The sequence below is a fragment of the Lithobates pipiens genome, unplaced genomic scaffold (genome assembly GCF_037356315.1).
Source record: "Lithobates pipiens isolate NorthernLeopardFrog02 unplaced genomic scaffold, aLitPip1_a1.2 Scaffold_27, whole genome shotgun sequence".
NCBI classification, from domain to species: Eukaryota; Metazoa; Chordata; class Amphibia; order Anura; family Ranidae; genus Lithobates; species Lithobates pipiens.
The window spans coordinates 38657755-38684824 of record NW_027507788.1 but is presented as its reverse complement, the minus strand read 5'-3'; the positions used below and the strand labels follow the sequence as shown (position 1 = coordinate 38684824).

Genomic DNA, 27070 nt, shown 5'->3' with positions numbered 1-27070 from the left:
TTGTTGTTTTCTTTTTTAAGAAAATGTTTTCCTTTACCATCACTTTAACTATCTTCTCTGAGTTTGTGGCATCTCAGCACTTTTGTAAAGTGATACTTAACTCTGATTTAGGACAAAATTATTCTATTCAAGTATTAATAACACAGAAAAGTACCTTCTATTGCTCTCAGCATCCAAATCTCAACATTTTTTTTTTTTTTGATGCTGCTGTGATCTGAATTTCTTTTAGGGGGTGGCTACGTTCAGTCTTCATGGACCCAGTATATGTAGGAATGTAGCCACCCTCTCTGGCTTGCTGATGGACTATGGACCAATTCTTGTTCCAACCAATGGAAGTGAGGAAAAAAAGGAGAGCTTTGCAAGCTCATGAAGGATGTTACAAAGAGTAGGAAAATACAGTAAGTAACCATTTCATGAAAAGTAGACTACAGAGCTATTAAGTAGTGGATGTGTATGGATTATTTTTTGAGAATAAAGATATAATAATAATAACATTGTTCAGCGTCCCTTTAAGCCTGTACATGGTATTTAAAAGAAAGTAGGATCTTGGAAAGCTAAATTCTGTACTGCTTTGGTATTCTCAAGATATTTCCTCTAAAATGAACAGCGCTAAACTATCTTTAACATGTCACAATAATAGCTGTGTCTAACAGCTCTTATATAAATATACAAAAGTACAGCCACAAGTTCTGTTTGCATAGAGCCCAAAATAGGAACTTCCAATTTCTTTGTTCTGTACTCACTTGGTTTTCTGTGTCCCCGTGATGACAGCAGGAAAAAGAAATTCCGCGGTAAAGTCTACTTAGTGATCCACAGCACCTCTCCATGTCTCCCCTCCAGGGGTAAGGAGAGATGGCACATTCACCATACCTGGGCTCAGTGGCAGAGGTACCACCCCACCTTGCTTTGTTATAGTGCTTGTGAGAGGACACTGACCCAGCTGTGTGATTTTGGCAGGATGTGAGTAAAGGAAGCGAGGGAGGAGAGAGCCATTGTATGTCCAAGAGACTGGGGGTGGAGGACAAAGAACAGAAGAAGTAGTGGTTTATGGGATAACAGGAAGAATTGTACACTAAAGCTGAAAGATTGACAAATTTTTATGAAGAAGCTGGATGACACTAAAAGAAGCCGTGGCCAAAAGTTTTGAGAATTGCACAAATATTAATTTTCACAAAGTCTGTTGTCTCAGTTTTCATAATGGTAATTTGCATTTACTCCAGAATGTTATGAAGAGTGATCAGATGAATTGAAATTAATTGCAAAGTCCCTCTTTGCCATAAAAATGAACCTATTCCCCCAAAAAAAAACATTTCCTCTGCATTTGTGAAGAAGGCTTTAAGGCACCCAAGAAAGTCCAGCAAGCACAAGGACCATCTCCTACAGTTGATTCAGCTGCAGGATCGGGGTACCACCAGTGCAGAGCTTGCTCAGGAATGGCAGCGGGCAGGTGTCAGTGTAGAATTTTGGAGGATGGCCTGGTGTCAAGTAGGCAGCAAATATAGGCAGGACAAACATCGGGGACAGACTGATATTCTACAAAAGGTACAAGGATTGGACTGCTGAGGACTAGGTTATGAATCCCCTTTCCAATTGTTTGGGGCACCAGGAAAAAACCTTGTCCGGAGAAGAAAAGGTGAGCGCTACCATCAGTTCTGTGTCATGCCAACAGTAAAGCATCCTGAGACCATTCATGTGTGGGGTTGCTCCTCAGCCAAGGGATTGGGCTCACTCACAATTTTGTTCTCACAAAGAACACAGCCATGAATAAAGAATGGCACAAAAACATTCTCCGAGAGCAAGTTCTCCCAACCATCCAAGAACAGTTGAGTGACGAACAATACATTTTCCAGCATGATGGAGCACCTTGCCACAAGGCAAAAGTGATAACTAAGTGGCTTGGGGAACAAAACATTGGACATTTTGGGTCCATGGCCAGGAAACTCCCCAGATCTTAATCCCAGTGAGAACCTCAAGAGGTGGGTGAACAAACCCCCCCCCCCCCCCACAAGTTCTGCCAAACTCCACGCATTGGTTATGCAAGAATGGGCTGTCATCAGTCAGGATGTGGCCTAGAAGTTAACTGACACCATGCCAAGGTGAATTGCAGAGGTCTTGAAAAAGAAGGGTCAACACTGCAAAAATTGACTCTTTTGCATAAACTTAATGTAATTGTCAATAAAAGCCTTTGACGCGTATGAAATGCTTGTAATTATACTTCAGTATACCATAGTAACAGCTGACAAAAGATCTAAAAACACTGAAGCAGCAGATTTTGTGAAAACCAATATTTGTGTCATTCTCAAAACATTTGGTCAAAGCTGTATATTCTTATATGTTATATAAATTATAAGTTGAAAAGATAAGGGCTTTTCATTAAACATTGTACAAGTCATAATTTTTCATCTATGAAATATAAATTTAACCACTTAAGCCCAGGACCATTTTGCAGGCCAAAGACCAGACCATTTTTTGCGATTCGGCATTGCGTCGCTTTAACTGACAATTGCATGGTCATGAGACGTGGCTCCCAAACAAAATTGATGTCCTTTTTTTTACCACAAATAGAGATTTCTTTTGGTGGTATTTGATCACCCCTGTGGTTTTTATTTTTTGCGCTATAAACAAAAAAAGAGCAACAATTTTGAAAAAAAACGCATTATTTTTTACATTTTGCTATAATAAACATCCCCCAAAAATATAACATTTTTTTTTAGGCCGATACGTATTCTTCTACATATTTTTGTTAAAAAAATCTCAATAATCGATTATTGATTGGTTTGCGTGAAAGTTATAGCGTTTACAAAATAGGGGATAGTTTTATGGCATTTTTATTAATTATTTTTTTACTAGTAATAGCTGTGATCAGCGATTTTTATCGTGACTGCGACATTATGGCAGACACATCAGACATTTTTGACACATTTTTGGGACCATAGTCATTTATACAGCAATCAGTGCTATACAAATGCACTGATTCCTGTGTAAATGACACTGGCAGTGAAGAGGTTAAAGACTAGGTGGCAGTGTAGGGTTAAGTAGACGAAGATTTATAATCCACATCAATAATTACATTGGTAACAGTTTACAATTTTTTTTTTAATTGACAAGGAGACTGGAACTCCGATTTTCTGTATTTTTGAGGAAAGAGTTACCCAGTAAACAAAAGTTGCATGTGTCTTCACTCTTGTAACCAGTCAGTCAGCCTATTTAATTACTTGCCTAGCAGCGATGATACCCGTAAGTTGCTAGACTTTAAGTGGCTATACCGGGATGATGCCTGTAGCTGTAGCTGCAGCGGTCGCTCTCTTGTAAAATAAATCCTGGCAGCTAACTAGCAGCTGCATTGCTTTTTTTGGCATGTAAAAGCATTAGGAGGAGATGTACCCGGCCCCTCCCGCCTTTTACGGCTTTAGCAGGATCTCCCATTCCCCTGGGAGGGAGTCCTGATCGACTGGCTTATCAAAGAGCCAAACAAAGACCAAAGGGTCAGCTTTGTTTAGCTCTGAAATGTAGTAACCCAGAAGCAATAACCTGACATCACTTCCTGTTTACCTGGATGTAAACAGCGGCATTTTTAAAAATGGATACAATTTGATCATACCGATCTTGTGCAGAGGAGGGATTTGGGGTCCTATAGACCCCAGATCAGTGGCGGAATTATAGGGGTCGCTGCGATCGCCAAGGCGACCGGGCCCCGTGCTGCAGGGGGGCCTTGAGGGCCCCCCTGTATAATTGAAGGAGCGGGTGGCTGTGACCGAGCTCCCCGATCTTCAGCCGAAGTGTAATCGGCACTGTGCGGGGAGCTCGGAGTCATCACACTGCTTGTAACTAAAGTGAAAGCAGTGTGTGCTCTTTGTCTCCCCCTACAGTGCAGTACCCGGCAGGAAGAGGTAAGATAAAGCTCTGCAGTTTTTGAACAGACTTTATGTGTGTGTGTGCACTGTGCATTTGTGTGTGTGTGTATGTGTGTGTGTATTTGTGTGTGTGTGTGTGTGTGTGTGTATGTATGCGTGTATGTGTGTGCATGTGTATGTGCATGTGTGCGTGCATGTGTGTGTATGTGTATGTGCATGTGTGTAGATGGCGAGCAGGCGGGGGGGCACACTGGCGGCATTCAAGGGCACACTAGCAGCATTTGATGGCACACTGGCAGCGTTTAATGGCACAGTTGTAGCATTTGAGGGCACAGTGGCAGCGTTTGGCACAGTGGTTGCAATTGATGGCACAGTGATAGCGTTTGATGGCACAGTGGCAGTGTTTGAGGGCACAGTGGCAGCGTTAAATGGGCACAGTGGCTGCAGTTGATGGCACAGTGGCTGCAATTGATGGCACAGTGGCAGCGTTAAATGGGCACAGTGGCAGTCTTTAATGGCACAATGGCAGCGTTAAATGGGCACAGTGGCAGTCTTTAATGGCACAATGGCAGCGTTAAATGGGCACGGTGGCAGTGTTAAATTGGCACGGTGGCAGCGTTTGATGGCACGGTGGCAGCGTTTGATGGCGCGGTGGCAGCGTTTGACAGCACAGTGACAGCATTTGATGGCACAGTGGCAGCGTTTGATGGCACAGAGGCAGCGTTTGATGGCACAGTGGCAGCGTTTGATGGCACAGTGGCAGCGTTTGATGGCACAGTGGCAGCGTTTGTTGGGCACAGTAGCAGCGTTTGGGCACAGTGGCTGCATTTGAGGGTACAGTGGCAGCGTTTGACGGCACAGTGGCTGCATTTGATGATTTGGTTTATAAAAATTTTTGTGCCCCCCAAAAATTTTGAGCACCAGCCACCCCTGTTTAGATGTATTTATGCACATTTTATGTATCTGCGTTTAATCCTGCCCCCCCCTTCCCATATTAGAGCTGGGCAATTTTCTAAAAAAAAAAAATGTCATTTAAAAAAAAAAAACTCATTTCACAAATCGAATCCAGTTTTTTTTTTATGGACACCGCGCCAGTCCTGAGGAGCTGCGGGCAGGAGTTTTTAGGTGAGGCCGTGGCTTCGTCCTAGTCCGCAGGTCCGGCCTCACGGGCTAGGCCGAAGCCACGGCCTCACCTAAAAACTCCTGCACGCAGTAACTCAGGACCGGTGCGGAGTCAGCACTGATCCTGGTGAAAAAATAAATATCTAAAAAAAAACTATTTCCTGAAAATTTTAATCGATTTGACCTCTCAACTCAATTCAAGATTCAAATCGATTTTTTTCCCCAGCCCTACCCCATATGTGTACAATCAGAACTGATTTTTTTTCTTGCTTGTTCAAAGTAGCAGCAAAAAAAATGCTAATCCTCTGAAAAGCGATCTGTGCTCAGATCGCTTTTCAGAGGCATTTGACAGCTGGTAAAGGGGCAATATGTTGCCTCCTGACCACCTGTTTTAATCCCTTAATGTGATTGTAAAGGTTTTGCTTTTTTTTTTTTTAATAACAAACATGTTATACTTACCTTCACTGTGCAGCTCGTTTTGCACAGAGTGGCCCCGAACCTTGTATTCTGGGGTCCCTCGGTGGCTCTCGTGGCTCCTCCTCTTATCAGACAACCCCCTAGGAGAAGCGCTCTCCCGGGGGGGGGGGGGGGGTTACCTTGCAGGCGCCCCTGACGCTCGCCTCATTGGATTTTATTAACAGCAGTGGGAGCCAATGGCTGAGCTGCTATCAATCTATCCAATCAGGAGCCGAGAACCCCGGACAAAGGAAGAGCGCATCTCCACCTGGTGAAGTTCCAGGGCTCAGGTAAGTAAAAAGGTGGGGGCTGGGGTTCCAGTGACTGCCAGGTGTTTTTTCACCTTAATGCATAGGATGCACTGAGGGTTTACAACCCCTTAAATGCATCATCACTATGCTGCAACTGCATGCAATGCACACAGTTGCAGGTGGGTTGCAGTGCAGCCCCATTCACCTAGGGATGTACTTAAAGGGTGCCCTGACTGGAAAAAGATTGAGAAACACCGACATAGAGGAACCCATCTCTCCATTTTCCTCCTGCAGCCGCTGAATGCCTGTGGAAGGGAGAGGTGGAGAAGCGGCGGCAAATGGAGAAATTGGTTCCTTTACATGCAGCCACCCACTTGCAACCGGGTCCTGTTGTTCCGCCACCAAACTCGGAGTAAAGGGCCCTGTCAGGGGGGCCCTTCATGGTTTCTTGCATCGGGGCCCTGAAGGTTCTAGTTACGCCACTGCCCCAGATCTCTCAATAAAGAGTACGTTACATACCTATTGCAGTTAAAAGGATGTTTATATTCCTTCTGACAGTAATAAAAGTGATACATTTTTTTTATTAAAGTGATAGTGGAAAAATAAATAAATAATAATAAAAAAAATGCTAAAGTGCTTCCACCCCCCCCCCCCCCCCCCAATTCACATGTATGAGGCGAATGCCGCGCCGGTCATGCATGCAGTGATCATCTCAGATGTGAGGTTTCACTGCGAACCTCAGATCATGGACAGTAATTCTAGCACCAGACCTCCTGTGTAAAGTAGTAACCTGTTAAAAACTTTTAAAAGATAGTAAGATTGTCGTCATTGCACAGGCGTGCAAAATTTTAAAACGTGACATGTTTGGTATCTATTTACTCGGCGTAACATATTTTATATTTTCCCCAAAATTGAGTTATGTATTGTGTTTTCTTGCAATAAAATTTAAATTTTTTTTAAAAAAATGTGTAATTCATTTGGAAAAAACTCAAAAATGGCAAATACTGTGTGCCATTAAAAATTGCAAACCCCACTATTATTCTCTAGGGCAGAGATATGCAATTAGCGGACCTCCAGCTGTTGCAAAACTACAAGTCCCATCATGCCTCTGCCTCTGGGTGTCATGCTTGTGGCTGTCAGTCTTGCTATGCCTCATGGGACTTGTAGTTCTGCAACAGCTGGAGGTCCGCTAATTGCATATCCCTGCTCTAGGGCCTCTAATAAAATTTCTAGCAAAAAATCCTGATTTGTACATGTAAACCAAAGTATCAGAATAAAGCCTGGTCTTCAGTAGTTACTCTTGCTATCATTGTGTGCACCACACTAAACCTGGACCTGAGAAAGCAAAGGAAAAGGTTGTCCACTGGGCAAGGTGATCATAAATCAGATATGAGATTATAAAAAAAATTATAGTCCAGCAGACTGAATGTGTAGATCACATAGATGAGAACCACTGTGGACAGCAGGGAAGTTTTGCAGGTCCACAAAATGGCCGTGATGATGTAATGTGTGGTGTCTATGGGCATGGCTATGCATTTCGGTGTGTGGCCCCCTTTGTTAAACTACCTTCTGGAGATTTATTTATATGCTTTTTAATGTCTTTCAATTGTGAGTGCATATTTTTTGTTTTTCATTTTACCAATATGCTTTAGTAAATGCTACACTTGGGTAGTGGCGCTAGTATACTATGCACATGGGTTGGAGTGTGATAGGCACGTTCAACTGCAAAGAAGTGGTGTGAAGGCATCACGACCGAATACTTCCAGCACCTTTTTTTCTACGAACACTGCGGGCTATCTCACTTTCATGTCATGGGTCCTCCAACAGGATAATGACCCAAAACACACAGCTAAAAGCATCCAAGAATGGTTAAGATAAAAACATTGAACTATTTTAAATTGTCCTTCTATGAATCCTTAAACATGCAGTCTGAGGAAAGCACCCTTCAAACCGGAGAAAGCTGGAGTAGTTTGTTCAAAAAGCATGGGCCAAATGACCTATTGGCAGGTTCAGAAGTATCATTGAGAGCTACAGAAACCAATTGTTTGCAGTGGTCGCCTCCATGTAATTTTCAATGTTTATTCTTTATATTCCGGTGAATCAAAAATCAGAAGCAAAGTCTGATTTTTATCAAAAAAGAATGTCAGGTATGGCATTTTTACATAGACACATTGGTCCAGCTTGTGCACAATATAGGGGATGAGGGGGTGCTGCGGCCAAACAGAGAGATGCAGCATCTGTAGGAGGAGTTCTGTCCTCCTCTCTGCTGCTGTTATATGTTAAAACAAAGTGGGGGTGGGGACGACGGGGATGCTCTTGCTACTGGAGAGTAGGGATGAGCCGAACACCCCCCGGTTCGGTTCGCACCAGAACTTGCGAACGACCCCCGCGTTCGGCACGAACGTTAGAACCCCATTGAAGTCTATGGGACTCGAACGTTCAAATTGGAAAGTGCTCATTTTAACGGCTAATATGCAAGATAGTATGCTAAAAAGGGTTTGGCGATCTGCCTCCTGCCTCAGGGGACATGGGTCACTGCAAAAAAAAGTTTTAAAAACTACCGTTTTGGCGGGAGCACTGATTTTAATGACGATTAAAGTGAAAAAAAAAAGTGAAATATTCCTTTAAATATGGTGCCTGGGGGGTGTCTATAGTATGCCTGTGAAGTGCCACGTGTTTCCCGTGTTTAGAACAGTCCCTGCACAAAATGACATTAAACGGAAATAACACCATTTAAAACTGCTTGCGGTTTTAATGTTATATCTGGTTCCTGCAATATGGTTGAAAATCATTCAGAAAAATGGCATGGGTAGCCCTCCCTGCCCATTACCAGCCTATTTGGGTCTTGTACGCACATTAAGGGGAACCCTGTACCCATATTAAAAAAAAGGAAATGCGTGTGGCCCCCAGGCCCTATATACTCAGAACAGCAGTATACAGGCGGTGCAAACAAGACAGGGACTGTGTAGGTTTGTTGTGTTAAGTTGAATCTGTTTGTCATTTTCAACCGGTACATTTTTAAAGTGTAGCTCCAGTCAAAAAAAATATCTTTAAGCTTTTTGGAAAACATAGGGAAGGGTTATCACCCCTGTATAATTTGTTTTGTCGTCCATCTTTTTTCATCTCACTTGCTGTTGTCTCCTTCCGTTTGCAAGTAGGAGATGTTTGTAAATTGGATGTTTGAAAGTAGGGGCCTGCCCTATATGCTCTGCAGAAATGGCGGAACAAGGTGTTGGTTTTGCAACAACATTGTAAGCCCTCAAAGTGACTCTTGGTGGCCGCTGGAGCGCCCTGCTGTGAACGATTATATCAAGAATTGTAATTACATGCCATTGTTGAACAGTGGTAGAAAAATTGACCTTTGGTGGTTGTGGTGCTGGTGCCACAACACTATAAGTCCTCACAGTTACTCTGGGTGGGCACAGGAAGGGGCCCTCCTGTGAAATATTATATCAAGAATTGTAATTACATGTCCCTGTTAAACAGGGGCAGAAAAATTGGGCCTTAGGCACTGGTGCCATCACACTGCAACCTCTGCCATACACTCTAGTTTTTTTGCAGGAATTAGCCCTGCTGCAAAGCATTGCATCAAAAATTTTACTTAAACGCCCCTGTTAAACAGGGGCAGAAAAATTGGGCCTTAGGCACTGGTGCCATCACACTGCAACCTCTGCCATACACTCTAGTTTTTTTGCAGGAATTAGCCCTGCTGCAAAGCATTGCATCAAAAATTGTACTTAAACGCCCCTGTTAAACAGGGGCAGAAAAATTGGGCCTTAGGCACTGGTGCCATCACACTGCAACCTCTGCCATACACTCTAGTTTTATTGCAGGAATTAGCCCTGCTGCAAAGCATTGCATCAAAAATTGTACTTAAACGCCCCTGTTAAACAGGGGCAGAAAAATTGGGCCTTAGGCACTGGTGCCATCACACTGCAACCTCTGCCATACACTCTAGTTTTATTGCAGGAATTAGCCCTGCTGCAAAGCATTGCATCAAAAATTGTACTTAAACGCCCCTGTTAAACAGGGGCAGAAAAATTGGGCCTTAGGCACTGGTGCCATCACACTGCAACCTCTGCCATACACTCTAGTTTTATTGCAGGAATTAGCCCTGCTGCAAAGCATTGCATCAAAAATTTTACTTAAACGCCCCTGTTAAACAGGGGCAGAAAAATTGGGCCTTAGGCACTGGTGCCATCACACTGCAACCTCTGCCATATACTCTAGTTTTTTTGCAGGAATTAGCCCTGCTGCAAAGCATTGCATCAAAAATTGTACTTAAACGCCCCTGTTAAACAGGGGCAGAAAAATTGGGCTGCTGGCATCACCCAGAACCAAAAATGTTCTTCCAACATATCAGCGGCGGAGGAAGAGGATAGACAATCAACATAACAGGACAGTCACTCAGCATCAGCATAGGCAGTCTTGAAGGGATGTGGTATTTCAAAAAAAATTATTCGGTTACATCAGCTTCAGGTGCTTGGTAGCTGTGGGTGATCCAAGACTGATTCATCTTGATGAAGGTCAGTCGATCAACTGATTCGGTGGACAGGCGCACCCTGTGATCGGTAACGAAGCCACCAGCAGCACTGAAGGTGCGTTCCGAAAGAACGCTGGATGCAGGACAGGCCAGTAGCTCAATTGCATACTGTGCAAGCTCTGGCCAGTGATCCATCCTCAAGACCCAGTAAGCCAGAGGATTTTCAGTGGGAAAGGTGTCCAAGTCTGACCTTGCCCCTAGGTATTCCTGCACCATGTAAATTAGACGCTGGCGATGGGTGCTGGAACCAATCATACCTTGGGGCTGCGGACTAAAAAATTGTCTGAAAGCATCAGTCAGACGGCCACCTTCTCCACCGCTCCTTCTGACTGATGCCTCAGCAACACGTTGTCCAGGACCAGGAGTTTGTGACCTCCCAGTCTCTGGGAACGCGTTGCACAGAGCTTTCTGCAAGGCCTCCCGGAGATGTCTCATCCTCTGCTCCCTCTGCGATGGCAAGATAAGGTCGGCAACCTTACCCTTGTACCGTGGATCAAGGAGAGTGGCCAGCCAGTAATGGTCCCTCTCCTTGATCCGAAGAATACGAGGATCCTTCCGCAGGCTTTGCAGGATCAGGGAGGCCATGCAGCGTAGGTTAGCTGAGGCATTCGGTCCGGAGTCCTCTGGGTCACTAAGGACAACATGATCCGCAGCTACCACCTCCCAGCCACGTACAAGTCCACGTGTTTCTTGGGACTGTAAATCATCCCTATAAGACTGCTGCTGCTGATGCTGAGTGCCAGCCTCCACCTCCATGCTGACACAATCATCCTCCTCCTCCTCTTCCTCCTCCTCACCCTCTTCCTGTGTGATGGGTGGCACAGCAGGAACACTGTCTGGATAAAGGGGGCCTTGAGAGGCAAGGAAGTCCTCCTCTTCCTGCCTCTGTTCTGCCTCAAGTGCCCTGTCCATTATTCCACGCAGCGTATGCTCCAAGAGGTGGACAAGAGGTATAGTGTCACTGATGCATGCACTGTCACTGCTCACCATCCTTGTGGCCTCCTCAAACGGTGACAGGACAGTGCATGCATCCCTGATCATGCCCCACTGGCGTGGTGAGAAAAAACCAAGCTCTCCTGACCCTGTCCTGGTGCCGTAGTCGCACAGGTACTCATTGATGGCCCTCTGCTGCGTGTGCAGCCGCTGCAGCATGGCCAATGTTGAGTTCCATCTGGTGGGCATGTCACATATAAGGCGGTTCTTGGGCAGGTTCAACTCCTTTTGGAGCTCAGCCAGCCGAGCACAGGCATTAAATGATCGGCGGAAATGCACACAGACTCTCCTGGCCTGTTTCAGGACATCCTGTAAGCCGGGGTACCTACCCAAGAACCGCTGCACCACCAGGTTAAGGACGTGAGCTACACAGGGCACATGGGTCAGTTGTCCCTGTCGGAGGGCGGAGAGGAGGTTGGTGCCATTGTCGCAAACCACCATTCCTGGCTTAAGCTGGCGTGGCGTCAACCTGGGCCACCCTGAAAAAAGAAAATACATTAAAAATTAGAAAAAAATCATAAAAAAAAAAAATGTAAAACATTTTTTTTTTTACTTACCAGAAATGCCTGTTGCTAGGCACATCATCCTAATCTGCCTCTTCCTCCTCCGTGCGGCATCTTCTGGGTAATGGGTCGCGCTGTGTTCTGGGAATTGTGTGTCCCAGAACACAGCCCGTCCCATTCACAAAGCGCTGCGTGACTCGCGCATGCACAGTAGGAAACGGGCAGTGAAACCGCAAGGCTCCACTGCCTGTTTCCCTTACCCAAAATGGCGGCGCCGGGACCCGAGACCGAGGGACGGGTCAGCAAAAAAAAGCGCCTGTAAAGCGCTTGAAAGAAGCCTCACCTGCAGTCCCAATGTGAAAGCCCAAGTGCTTTAAGAGCCCTTTCACAATGTCAGCGCCCGAAAAACGCTCGTAAAGCGCCGCTTAAACTAGCAGCGCTTTACCAGCGGTTTTCGAGCGTTATTGGGGCGCTTTTAACCCCTGCTAGTGGCCAAATAAAGGGTTAAAAGCGCCCACAAAATGCTGCTGCCAATAGCGTTTTTCAGGTGTTTTTCAGGCATTTTACAGGCGCTTCCCATTGATTTCAATGGGAAGGGGCGCTTTAGGAGTGTTGTATTCACCGCTCCAAAAGCGCTGCAAAGAAGCTGCTTGCAGGACTTTTTTTGACGCCCTGCCAGCGCAGCGCCTCGGTGTGAAAGCACTTGGGCTTTTACATTGGGATTGCAGTTGCAGCTTCTTTCAGGCGCTTTTTTTAACGCTAAAGCGCCTGAAAAACACCCCAGTGTGAAAGGGATCTCGGTGTGAAAGCACTTGGGCTTTTACATTGGGATTGCAGTTGCGGCTTCTTTCAGGCGCTTTTTTTAATGATAAAGCGCATGAAAAACACCCCAGTGTGAAAGGGATCTCGGTGTGAAAGCACTTGGGCTTTTACATTGGGATTGCAGTTGCAGCTTCTTTCATGCGCTTTTTTTAACGCTAAAGCGCCTGAAAAACACCCCAGTGTGAAAGGGATCTCGGTGTGAAAGCACTTGGGCTTTTACATTGGGATTGCAGTTGCGGCTTCTTTCAGGCGCTTTTTTTAATGATAAAGCGCATGAAAAACGCCTGAAAAACGCCCCAGTGTGAAAGGGGTCTTATAGTCCATCATCTTTTAAACTGTGGGAGGGGTTGAAGAGAGCCATTTCTTTGTCACTGACTTTCTAGCCAAGAATAATAGTCTCCATTGATTAGAAGTCTGAAATTGGTCATCAATAGGAAGCTCATACTCGGTACCCAAGTCAGCAGGGAGTGAACTTCAGATTTAAGTATTAAATAAACAATGATGGATGCCAATTAGTTTGCCGGGTTTCAAGTTATATCCGAGAACATTCTGGGTTCTTCTTTTTTTATTGGAAGGCTACCAACAAATTTGTCCATGTTTATAGCAAGGTTTAATCGCATATAGTGTTTTCAAACCTGATAAACCTAGTAAAACTTAGATTTTACAGCTTAGTTAATAGATTAGCCAACTACACAAATATGGCACTCATAAAATAGCTTCAGGATATATATATATTTGTGGGACATTGAATCCCTTAAAAAAGAACAATCTTAAAAAAGATTTAGATTGAAGTTACTGCTATTAGTTTAGCCTATAAAGTGTTTTGCCACGTACACATGGTCGGAATTTCCGACAACAAATGTTCGATGTGAGCTTGTTGTCGGAAATTCCGACCGTGTGTAGGCTCCATCAGACATTTTCTGTTGAAAATTCTGCCAACAAAAATTTGAGAGCTGGATCTCAAATTTTCCGACAACAAAATTTGTTGTCGTAAATTCCGAGCATCTATAGACAATTCCGACGCACAAAATTCCACGCACGCTGGGAATCAAGCAGAAGAGCCGTGCTGGCTATTGAACTTCAATTTTCTCAGCTTGTCGTACGTCACCGTGTTCTTGATGTTCGGAATTTCCGACAACATTTGTGTGACCATGTGTATGCAAGACAAGTTTGAGCCAACCTCTGTCAGAAAAAAAATCAAGGATTTTGTTGTTGGAATGTCCGATAGTGTTGACTCTACAGTATGTATAGGATAAAACCTGATTTCAGTTTTTTCCCACGTTTTCAAACAAATGTCTAAATCTGTCTAGTTGAATAACTTGCAATGTATAAAGTCATTTAAAATACTCTCTATTTGTTATATATTCAAAATCCACCTAATAATATTACCCGTTACCTCTTTCCACCACATACTTTCTGCATAATACGATTACAAACCCAGTATTATCTATTTGCGCAGGCTTGGGATGCTAAAGCATTATAGTCATCTTTAGGTCAGCCATAGAAAGAGCGATTTTCTTTCCTGCAACCATGGGTTACAGGAAAGAAAATCGCTCAATTCTCCCATGAACACAGACAGTGTTGGGAGGGGAATCCCTCGAACTAAGCCATTGTGTTCTCTGGGCAGGGGAAGCAATCCCCACCAGGAGAACACAGTGATTATTGCTAGCAGCTATAACAGCCGCTAGCAATACTTACATGTAAAATCTGGCAAGCTGGTTATACCCAAGTTGATCATTCGATCAATTTGGGCACATTAAGCCTGCCCGTAAATGGTTTGAATCATCTATGGCCCAGTTAAGCTTAGCATTCCTGTAGATTCTGGGAGAAAACCTGAAGTGGAGGAGGGCAAATGCATCCCCTGTGGACTGCAAAACCTAAACAACCACAATGTATCATTATAGTGTGGGTGGGTGCACACTTTACCAAGAAGTGGGTATGAGCAGGTCCTCCAGGGTGACCTGGACATGCAGCAAAAAGCAGGCCAAAACACAGGAATAAAATGCATTTGGCAAATGCTACAGAATCTTTAATGGATCAAGCACACTGTATTATTTAGATGCCTTCCTTACAAGAGAAAAGCAGCAAAAAAACCATAGTAGAAGCTGCATTTTTATATGCGCGTACACGCGCTAATGCATATTTGCGTGCTTGGCATCAATGCATTCTGTTGGTCACTTCTGCATGTTTTTTCAAACTCTCCTCTTCAGGATGTGCAAGTGATGTTTTTTTCTACCTCTAAATGCCCCTACCTCTAAAAACTCCTGTAAACACCTATGCGTGCATGGACACATGGGTTAACAAGGAGGGGCATTTAAAGGCAGAAAAAAAGTCAAACATCTGTAAAACAGGAGTTTTGAGCTCAAGTGTGCATGAGACCTAATGAAGTTTGGAAGCTGCTTCCAGTCGCAGTGCCACGCCACACACCCCTAAGCAGTTGGACATCTAAGTGAATGCAGGTTGAGTTAACTGGAATGCTATAACCTTCAAATAATTCTTCTTCAGTAGTAAGAAAGTACGGCTGGTATGATCTTGTTGTTAACCTGATAGGGCCATTTTACAGCATCATTTTAAAGGTCATCTGTTGCCAACCCAATAACGTTATAATTAGATTTCCTATGCCCTGAAATGCATTTATTATTGGTGAAATTTAAGAATTGCATGTGAAATAACTTTCTGTTATCTCTATTGACAGCTCATGCAAGTCCGCAAGGGAATGTCTGTGGCCACTTTGTGCAGAAACACCTATGAATGTATCTACTGGTGTGTTCCCACTTCCAATTAGTACAGATCATTTAAATGGGTACAACTTACTGGGCAGATTAACACTCTATAGCCAGTAGGGAAGTTTTTTTTTCTTGCCTGTGTCCCACTTAACAGATTTTCTTTCAATTCTTGTCTTGGAGACACAACAGGAAGTGAGAGGAATTTCCCTTTTTTACGCTGGCCATAGCTTGTTATTTTCTTTTCGTTCAGCTTGCTAAAGAGATGGATTGACTCGGTACACTATGGACAACAGTTCCTATTGCATTTATCTCTTCCATGCAGCAATTATGAGCTGGTGATGCAGAGCCTGCTCCGGACTCCATCAGCCCAGTGACCAGTCTTCTCATGCCAGTAAAACAAATCTATATGTTAAACTTATCCTAGGAAGCTCAACTCTGTACATAATCCTCTCCGAGGCCTCACTCCATCTTCCATGACTCCCAGACTCAATCCCTAGGATGCCCTGTCCTGCGAGTTGGTCCCATATTGGGAAACAGATTGCTAGGGTGGAGCCTAAGCACACTAGCTCCTTCACTACCAAGACCTTCTGTCACTTATGCCACATCACCTCCACTTCCTGGCTGGTTGGCTGCTACATGCAGGCAGACACTAGTACTGTAGTCATTGGCAATGGCAATATAGCCTTCTCTTATTCTTCTTTAGTTACCTTCACTGCACATTGGATACTGCATCTTCTCCTGTATTTTATTGTCCCCTGGTGTAAACCATGTTCTGTGATATACCATGCATTCATGCACCCCTTTACAGTTGTTCTAAATAAGTTCAGACCAGGCAAAAGCATGTAGTAACAAAGTTCTTTACTAAAGTTGTTGCAATATAAATAAGCGATTACGGCTGGATGGTACATCATTCCGATACAATGTGCCTTCTGTATGCCCCTGTCCAATGAGGTCGTCATACCTTAGTTGTAGAGAAAGTCTTTAGAATCCTTAAAGTTCATAAGTCGGTAGCACAAATCCTTGTCCCTGGAAACCCAAGTAGGTTTCCTCCAAGGGGTGGTATTAAACAAAGTGGCAATCACATACTGGCATATCTACTATTCCCTTCCCCTGCATGGAACAGACAAACCCAGGAGGTGGTTCCCTCCTTTTTTTATATGTTTGCCCCAGCAGTGCCGGTACTCCCCATAAAGCTTGGGAAAACCTGGCCAGCAGCATTAACCCTTGTTTCTCAGGATCCACCAGCTCAGTATCAATTAAACAATGTACAGGCAGTACAGTCTTAGGCCGCGTACACACGGGCGGATTGTCTGGCCAACTAAGTTCGTCAGACAATCCGACAGACAATCCGTCCTACTTTTGAATGAACGGACATGATCACACACGATGAGCAGACAGTCCGCCGAAAGCTTGCGCGATGACGTGTACGGCACGTACGACGGGACTAGAAATTCGATGTCCAATACACTGCAATGCAACCTTCGGCGTGTAAATCTTTTCTGAGCATGCGCCATACTTAGTCCGTCCAACTTGCCTACACACGAGCGGACTGTCCGCTGAAACCAAGTTTGGACGGACAAAATTACGGAAATTCCGAAAGACTTAGTCTGCCAGACTGTCCGCTGAAAAAGTCCGCTGAAGCCCACACACGAGCGGGTTGGACGGACAATCCTCTCATGTGTACGCGGCCTTACCATTACAAAAAAAATAAGGAAACACTCAATACCATTTCCTAGTAAGCACCTGCTTCCCTGCTGAACTGGCCAAATTTCGCTAAGTATTTCCCACCTCTTGCTCTCATTACAACTCTATAATTTAGGCTTTCCCCTTAATTTCTGTAGTAGTGACAGTAGTCACCAAAACAGAGCGGTGAATCTCCCCAGTGGAGACAGAGACCACAATAAAAACAGAAGGTCCAACCCATCCCTGCCTTATTGAACACTAGAAAAAGGGTTTACTTTTGCATACGCTTTAAGCACAAAAAGGGAAACTGTCTACTAAAGAGAAGCATTACGGATAAAAGGACTTTGTAAAGTACCACTGACTTGGAATTCGTTTTTTTAAGAGTGTCCAGTATTATATAAAGGAATTATTTCAGGACTAAGCCATATTGCCAGTTAGGAGAATTGTTTTGTTACCCCCATAGCCTACAATTCCTCCCTGGAGCAGCTTGTAATTTTCCTAAGAAAACAACCTACGGTAGTTATTATTTATTACAATGAACTACCTGTAAAGGAAGCAAAGCAACTAGATATTTACCTGTCTCACTGCCCACGTCTTCACTGCTCCATTTGACAGAAATCCACACCTAAGGGGTCTAAAGGGAAACCAACACTTCTGGAAGCATTTAATGTCCTACAGGGTCGCTTTAAGAAGAGCACTACTCTTACGCCATTTCAATATTCCACGTAAAAGAACTAAATCAGCCAAGATCTATGTACATAGTCGGTTTGCTTGCTCTTGACGTTGTTTTCAGCCCTGGAGGGTTTCTGTGTTTGTCCATAAAATGAGTCAAGAAAAGCTGATAACAATTATCGCAAAGGTACTGCTGTGTTTGTATCCCTCACAGCACAATAGGAGACCATTAGTATTACATATAGATTGTCAGATTGTCTCACCAGGCATAAAGCATCAGTTTAGGTGGAACTTTAGCTTACATTTATTTCACGCTAGATATTCAATAGTAGCTGCAGGTGCCATTTTCCATTACTAGGTGCATGATTCCAACTGCAATATTACAAATGTAAAGTATTAAAAGCAAGAGCTTCTATCTCTGATGCATGCTGGGTAGCAAATTCTTGCTTACCAAAGTAACAGCTAAAAGTGCCAGAATTCAGAACACATAGTGAAGGAAAAGCACTGCTAAACCTATTGGAATTCTGAGCAAAAGCTTAAAATAGATTTCCTGGCTTCATGCAGGGTGCATAGAATCACAGCATTGTGGTATATATTGAAGACATGGAAAACCAGTTGTTTTGTAGCACTTACACACAGCTGAAAAAAATATGCTTGTCTTATATCCAAAAAATCAGCTAAGAATAAGATAAAATGGGCACAGACATGAGAACGAAAAGGGTATTTATGTAAAATATCATGGTACTCCCAAGCAAAAAAAATTGTAATTTTACTCAAAATAAATTCTCAAAATCCATGGCTTTTAATATGCATTCTTATTGCCTATTTTTTTACCAAAAAGTATTTAGGTTTAAAAGTGATATGAGGATGCATGACTAAAGGGTAGAACATATTGTGCTCTCATCATTCCTTTCAAGTGCTTTTGCTATCTATTTTATATATGACTTCTGTAAATGGTTTTTGGAAACATACAAGAGAGGTAGCAGGAAAAGACAGAGTGGCCCATCAAGTCTACCCCCCTTTTTTTTTTCCTTTAAACTTTTTTGAGTAAAACCTGTGTTTGTCCCAAGCATGTTTGAATCCACTTACTCTTGGCTGACTCATTGCCTCTGCTGAAAATCTGTTCTAATCATCAACTTCTCTTTCGAACTTAGCTTTGTATTAAAAATACTGCCCTCACATCACTAAACTTAAAGCGTAACGCCACTTTTGTTAAGAAAAAAACATTCCCCTCTGGGTGATCTATGTAGGAGTATAACAACCTTTGTTGCAGATTCCTACCTTTTGCTATTCTTAAAAAATCCAAGTGTGTTTCTCTGTGCTTCTGTGCTGAGTGGGTCTAATGGGAGTGGTTTCATAATTAGCTGTCAGGTGTGCAGCTGCTGGGCACTAATGAGGAAAACTGCTGGGCCTGCATCCCATTAGATGTGCTCCTATTGAAATTATCTCTCCAAAAATGACATTTTTATAGCAGGGGATGCCTGAAATCTGACTTGTATCTTAGTAAGATTCATGGGAAAATTGGTGAGCCAATCACACAAGCAGGAAATTATGTTTCTGAGGAGTGGTCAGTACACACTGTGTGTACAGAACAACTCCAGGTAGCCATATTGCAATGCAGTCTCAGAAAATTACAGAGGCTGCAGATTGAAAAGGAAAGGTAATTGTTAATAACATTCAATTACAAAATGATTAGTGTCACAATTATATGGGTTATATTATTTTTTTCTTTATTTGCTATTTTTTTCCCCCACGAAAGTGCCGTTACCCTTTAAAAGTTTCATGGTGATAGAGAAGAAAAATGAGAGACAAATGATGGCCCTTTCAGTTGACAGTCCAGCAAAAGTTATTTGCATTATTATTTTGAACTAAACCACTTTAAAGAGAAACTCTGCCCTCGTCTAAACTGCCCAATAGCCTAGTCCAATAGCCCAGTGCAGCTTAACTTGGCCTTTCCATAAAAAAGTCAGTATAAATAAATTATACATTTTCAAAAAAAGCTGTACCCTATATCATTTAAATGGATATTCAGGCCATAGCAATTAACTATATCATAATTCCCCTTCCTCAATCCTAATTGACTACCTTAAATGCTTACCTTGGACAAAGACTTCTGGCCCTTTCACGCATGAGAGGATGCCATAGCTGAGCCTTCTCATGGGATCCTAGAAATCTTTAGGATCCCATATAATAGTCATAATATATCATAATAGATCATAATAGAATAGAATTTACTCCTATAAGATGCAGAAGTGAATTCTCACAAGTAGCTATTTTTATAAGCGCTCATCATGGGTTTCAAGCTCTTTGGGGTACTAATGATGTTGTATAAATGTAGGCACTTTACATTAAGCTGGCGTGTCACTAGTTAAAGCGGGAGTAAACCCAGTTTAAAAAAACACTCACATGCGCGGCATGCCGGAAATGCTAACATTCACATTGGTTGTGCTCTCAACCAAACTTTCAAACCATCCAATGGCTGGTTTCATAACTGATCACATGTGCAGCATTATGGCAGTTGAAGAATCATTAGAGGCCAAGATGGCAGCTTCCTTGACTGAAAATGATAGAAGGGTTTACTTCCACTTTAAATTCTGTGTATGCTTTAGCAGCTAGGCTTCAGCCAGCCTAAGCATATGTTGAATTTTACTGGGTTTTGCAGGTTTTTCTTGAAGTGTATTGATTCTGCTTGATACTGACAGGGTGGTTTCAGTAATTAATTTGGGTTTCAACTGTCCTGCTGGAAGGTCTTATCCATAGGAAAATAAGCAAGAAAATGTCTGTCAGGACCGAGCATTTTTAAAGGAATATTACCGGTCCTCCTCCCCTTTCTTGATGGGCTAGATGCTGGAGTGAGCACTCACAAGTCTACATCAGTTTTGATGTTTTTGGCCCCTCCACAATACACTATTATACTTCCTTTTACATAGCCAAGCTACCGCTAGGCAACTCGGCAGGGCCCCTCTCCCATTTTTGGCCTCAGTGGGTCCCCTGGTACCTGCCTCTTGGTTTGGCTGTATGGGAGATTTGGACCAGTAATTTTGGGCCAGGCACCTCCCTGTCATTGAGTTATGCCTTTGTGTTGAATCCTTTGGCTCAAGCATTTTTGAAGCGACCTCTGTGTACTTCTATGTTTTTAATCGGCAACAGTTGTCATTCCACTGTATAATATTAACTTTCTTGCTAAAACCACACCCCTGAAGAAGGAGAACTAAATACCCACTCCGAAACGTGTTGGGTGCAAGAAACATTAGTTTACTATTTGTTATTTTCCTTTTGGATGACAACACCATAACTTGCGTTTTTATATGTGATTATATGCTCTCTATTATATGATTTGTATTTTCATATTTCAATAAATATTTTTTCATATTAGATAACTTTTATAATAATCTTTTGTCCGCTACCAGGGGATTGTGTTTCAATTCTTCACCTTCTTCTTCCACTATCTGCAGACAGATGCTAAATGCTGCCGAGAGCATCACCACAAACCGACTTAAGTTGAAACATTTAAGCTCTAACGAGCAGAGCCCTCTGATTCCCCCCTGTATTGAATTGTATTGTAATTGTACTATCTGCCCTAATGTTGCAAAGCGCTGTGTAAACTGTCGGCGCTATATAAATCCTATATAATAATAATAACATTAATACCTATATGTTGTGGATATTTCATATTCTGTGGCTGTACAGAATATGCTATTGTACTATTGATAAATATTCTCATAATATTAGTTTATAAATATCTAAAATACATACCCATAAGTATTGGAGGTTTTGAGGACAACTTTGGTCCACTTTTCAGCAGTGTGAGTATGGTGTCATATCAATTTTAAAGTGTTTACAATAGCACCTCTATATACATGAGTGCAGAGGTGCACAGCCATTCATGTTAATGACAGGCGGTACAGTGTACCCTGGCTCCCTGAGTAAGGGAGATATGGCTTCAGTTATGCTGAATGGGCTCAGGCAGCCTGTGCGCAAGAGCCCTTACAGCACATGTTTCAAACACAATGCCCATGGGCCAAATCCAGCCCACCAGGCCATTTCATGTGACCCTTGTACCTGTTCTGCAGCTGCGGAACCCCCTGTCCCTGCCCCCACCCTGCCTCAGCCATCGGCAGCAGAGAGGAGGACAAAGCTCCTCCACCAGATCCTGAGCTTCTCTGTGCAGCTACTGAGAGAGAGAGTCATCTCTGCTCCCCCACCACCCCCCACCCATCTCAGCAGTCAGCAGCAGAAAGAGGGACAAGACTCCTGTGCCTCTCTGTGCAGCCGCATAACCCCCCAATCTCCACCTCCCCTGGTCTGCCTTCAGCTGACTCTGGCAGCAAACTCCAGCCCTTCTCTGGTCATCCTCCAGACCTTGCACTTTCTACTTCCCAGCTAAGCTCCAGCTTCTTCCTGGCAGCAGCACACTGTAAAGGGGAGTGCACTGTGAAGTGAGGGAGGGACTCTTGACTTCTGATGGCGGGGGGGGGGGGGGGGGGCCCTTGACATCTGATCTAAGGGGGGTGCTCTGAGCCTCTGCTTATAGTTATTATGAGAATAATACAATTCTATGCCAGTTGAAATAGAGGGTTGCACCCCACTAGTATCTTCCATAAGAAACTTAATTGGAGACTGCCCATACAGAACACCATTGCAGAACCATGTTTGGTCTGAGCAGTCTTGATGCGCATGTTCTTTCACATTGTATGGTTCTCTGCGCCCCTGCAAATGAGCTCTTAAATATTGTCAGCATTGTATATGCTTACACTCCATCCACTGCCCGCCTATACACACAACACTTACCCAACTTCTTCTTTTTATTTTGGGGGGCATTCCTTTTATTCTTGCTGATCGGCCGTTGCAAGAGGCTAGAAAGCTATTATCAGTGTCAGAGGGGTGCCAGGGATGAAAGAGGGTCTGCCATTTCACGTGCACTTAAAATAAAATATAAACACATGTAGCACCCTGGAGTTTAGACAAGGTTGCTCCTCACAAATTTACTTGCCAGGAATAATTATCCTGGTTGATTGTTAGAGATCTATTGGTTTCTCCCTAAGTTTGGACTTGTTGCACTTTTCTCCTCTACCACTAAGTGGCCAGGTACCTGGTGGCACTAGATATCAGAAGAGCAATGCAAGGTCAGGTTATGGGTATATGGGGTATCTCAGCCAATGGACAGGGGTTTTCTTGAATCCCTTGGCCTGCTGGGAGAGCCTATATATTCGGGTGGAGTCAGGTGATCTATGTTCTGTGCCACCTGGATGGCTGTCTGGGTGGACATGTGTTGTATTGCCCGGGCTGCTAGGCTGGAGATTGGGCCTATCCCGGGCACATCTGGCTGCTAGGCTGTCTGAGGGCCTATCCAGAAGTAAGAGAGCAACACAGGGTTGGGACTGCGGCTTGCAGTCCAACCAAAGTGACGGTTCTGCCAGCCAGGGGTAGAGGGGAAGCTGTCACCAGTAAGGGACTATCCGCCTAATTACCAGGGACCACAGTGAGTAACTGAAGCAAGTGCCGGAGCAGCATCCTCACCAACTGGGGTTGGTGAAGAATTGGGAAACTTCAGTGGGTATCAAGCCAGGAATCCAACCAGCAGAGGTGACTCTTGCAGAGCAGCCTTCTGTGTCAAGCCAGGGACCGAACAGGCCTGTGGGGGTGAAGTTTGAGAGATACCTAGAGTGCCAAGGTAGGGACCGAGCAGAGAAGTGGGGGTGACCCTTGAAGAAGAAGAAGATTGGAGGAGCCCAAGGCATTCAGTGGCAGTGAATCAGCAGGTCTAGTGAGAGATTGGGAGCTCAGTGTGCTGAAAAACTGCAAGAAGTGATTGTAGTGGAATAGAAAGAAACTGTTCAGCTTTGTGTTAGGAACTGTTAAAGACTGTTGCCATAGGAGACAACATTCCTGCACATGCAGATGTGGCATCTTGCTGGATGCCTTTCCCTGCATGGCTGTCCTCCTATTGAAGTCTCAGAGTCTGACAATTAGTCTTGCAACTATCTAAGGGTGTCCTGGTCCTAACCCTCTCTCCCCAAAAAGTTTGTTAAGAGAAATAAACTTTCTTTTGCATTCACAAAGTATCTGACGCCAAATAACTTTAACTACTCTGCACCCACCATGCCTCACAAACCACTACATACAGAAGGATGTCAGCTATCCCTGGCCCTGGAGGTTCTCATTAGATCAAAGGAGGTCTGGGACCTTGCTACATAACTAATAGGTCTGAATAAATTACACTTTTGAATGTTATTTCTGTAGCCAAGTCCTATGGACTGCACCTATTTACGGTGTGTGTGTGTGTGTGTGTGTGTGTGTGTGTGTGTGTGTGGCATGTATGTGCTTGTGGAATGCAGTTGGAATGCAGCACAGTGTAAAGCATAGGTCTTGCAGCAGTAGGACAATGGATTTCATTTAACAAGGTGCCTCCTACCATTCATAGATAAGCAAGAGGGACAGATCACAAAGAATTATTAAGCACAAAATAAATGTGTAAATCCGCAAGTGTTTTTTTTTTTACCATAACCTTTTCTTTTACTGACATTTTAAAGACAATAACATAAAGGATGGGTTAAATGTTTAATGCAGTAAGTATACTGTAACAAACAGTTTTGGTAGGTAAATTGTTTATAGAGGTCTATACATCAGGCTAAAAAGAAGGACAACTAAAGAGAAAAGAATAAAAAGGGATTTGGGACAAAACAAGGGCCAGTTTCTTCAAATGAGGGACTATTGGGAATTATGGTAAGGGCGTCTGGCATTTTGTTTAAGCCTCTGAATGCAGTTCTAGGTTATCTAATGTGCATATGTCTAGGTTAACTAATGTGCATATGTTATTTATAGGTGTATTTTAGAGCAGAATTCAGGGGCACAGAAAATACTCCAAACCTGCATTCAGAGAGGAGTCTTCCAGAAAAATCTATGTCTGTAAATATGTACTGACGAGGAGAGGAGAGATGATCAGCAGCATCTCCTCACAGGGGACAGCTAGGTATGTAATCAGGGCACTGATCATCACCGGTGACAGCAATGATTGCCCACCACTGCCAGCAATCAGTGCCCACAATTGCCACCAATCTGTGCCCACAAGTGCCAGGAATCAGTGCCCACAAGTGCCAGCAATCAGTGGCCATTAGTGATGCCAGTAAGTGCTGGCTATCACTGCTGCCCATCAATGCCACCCATTATTGCCCATCAGTGCCGCTATCTGTACCCACCAGTGCTGCCTATTTGTGCCCACCAGTGCAACCTATCTGTGCCCACCAGTGCCACCCATCAGTGCTGCCTATCAGTGCTCATCAGTACCACCTAATCAGTGCCCATAAGTGCTGCCTCATCAATGCCCATAAGTGCAGCCTATCAGTGCTGCCTCATCAGCGCCCATCAGTGAAGGAGAAAAATTACTTATTTACAAAATTTACTGACAGAAACTAAGAAAAACATTTATTTAGATTGTAAGCTCTAACGAGCAGGGCCCTCTGATCCCTCCTGTATTGATTTGTATTGTAAGTGTACTGTCTCCCCTCATATTGTAAAGCGCTGCGCAAACTGTTGGCGCTATATAAATCCTGAATAATAATAATAATAATAATTTATTTTTTCTTTAGGAAAAAATAAAAAACCCAGGAGTGATTAAATACCACCAAAAGAAAGCTCTATTTGTGTGAAGAAAATTATAACAATTTCACATGGTTACAGTGTAGCACGACCGCTGCAATTGTCATTCAAAGCGTGACAGTGCTGAAAGCTGAAAAATGGCCTGGGCCGGAAGGGGGTGTAAGTGCCCTGTATTGAGGTGGTTAAATATGGGCTGTCCTAGATTTAAATAGGAGTTCTGTCATTTTTCAGGTTGTCAGTAAAAAAAATGTGCTCCTTAAGTAAATGATCCATTTTTTGTCTGTAAAAAATGCTGTGGGAGTTTGGCAACACCGGGCGTTAGGTACATCATTTATACGAGCAGTTTATTGCCATTGGTCTAAATCTCACTATTACATCAGCATTATCATCCTAATCAGCTCTCAGATTTAATATCTACTTTTCTGATAAATCATTTTTTTGCAAACTCTGGGCCCAACACATTGCTAAAATATTCGATAAGAGATGTGACACATTTGCATGACATGCACTGAAAAAAATAAACGTGTGACTCTAAAGCAATGGCATTCTGTATTCATCAAAGTGAAGTGATCAGACACACTTATGGAAAGATCCCATTGTCAATCAGTAGTAAGAAATTTCCTCTGCACAGAGGTTGGCTGTTATATTCAGTTTATTGCAGGAGAGGCCAGGGGCTGGACAATGCTCCTTTGTTATTAAAAAAAAAAGCGCACTTCTCCTTTAACTTTTTAAAACATATATGATCAACTTCAAAGCCTCGTAAATCTGCTCATAAATCTTTATCAGGAATGTGGGTGGAGTGCAGAGCTGACACATACCTCCCAAATTTCTAAGCTGGAAAAGAGGGACACCTTATAACACAAAGTAAAGCCCGACCCCTATCACGCCTCCACTTTCCCAGACCGTGAAGAATTTGCAGGCAAAACTATTTACTGATACTTTTTTTTTTCCACCACTCATTTTCCTTTATAGTAACATTAAAAATAGCAAATCCAATAATGTAGAGTCTAGATGACAAGTTTAGTGTAATGGATCACAAGTTACATAATACTTTTATTAATAGAGCTCTTATACATCAGACCTAAAAAAAAAAAAGGCACCATTTAGGTGGAGAGAGGGACAAAGGAATTTGTTTTCTAAAGAGGAATGGACTTCAACTTTTTGAAAGGTAAACTTTTTCCCCAAAGCAAACCAGAAAGACATTATGGGACCACAGAAAAAAGAAGACCCCCCTTATACACTGAATATTCTGCATGGCGCTCACCCAATCCTTATACATATATAACAACAAATTAGACAGATGTATATAATAAACACAAGAATAAGACAACACATATCAACAACGTCCAATTATTTATACAATGCATCCCATTAAGAACTAAGCTATTTCATCAGTTTTACAATTTCTCACTAATTTTCTACAAAGAAAAAGTATAATTAAAAGGAATAAACAGATGGTACTTTGTAGATCTCACATGCATACATTGTAATTGTGAAGCAGTACCTCTTACCTTTCCATAAACTCCAGATATGCAGCTTCTCCTTCCTCCCCTCCTCCCTCCTCCTCCTCCTCCTCCTCCTTGTACCACGTCTGCGAAGTATCCAGTTGTGAGATGCAGCCAGCTGCAAGCAGACAGAAGACTCACTGTCAGATCAGGGTTGTGGGGGCATGTCCCTCCTACAGCTGGCCTAACTTCCGTTACCAATAGCAAGCAAGAAAAAGGGCCTGAGAGCCCGCCCTGTCCCCTCTACTATTCAAGAACAAGGAGCAGCTTATTCTGCAGCCAGAAATTAAACACTGTCTGCCCTTTCCACTTGCAAAAAACAGAAGTATGGAGCTTAACTT

General features: G+C 43.3%; 1 protein-coding gene across 16 annotated transcripts in view; it reads right to left on the bottom strand.

Annotated features, from left to right (window-relative positions):
• The window catches only part of PHLDB1 (pleckstrin homology like domain family B member 1), a 198451-nt gene extending 171678 nt beyond the window's left edge, over nt 1-26773 (bottom strand). For 7 of the 16 annotated variants that reach the window (XM_077456830.1, XM_077456831.1, XM_077456834.1 and 4 more), the window contains exon 1: nt 744-930. In XM_077456830.1, the coding sequence (XP_077312956.1) occupies nt 744-827 (84 nt within the window). In that variant the 5' untranslated portion in view covers nt 828-930. Of the gene's footprint in view, nt 1-743; nt 932-26735 lie in introns of those variants that run through there. The other 9 variants (XM_077456835.1, XM_077456838.1, XM_077456847.1 and 6 more) reach the window with 4 other exon arrangements.
• Nucleotides 26774-27070: the final 297 nt, after the last annotated feature.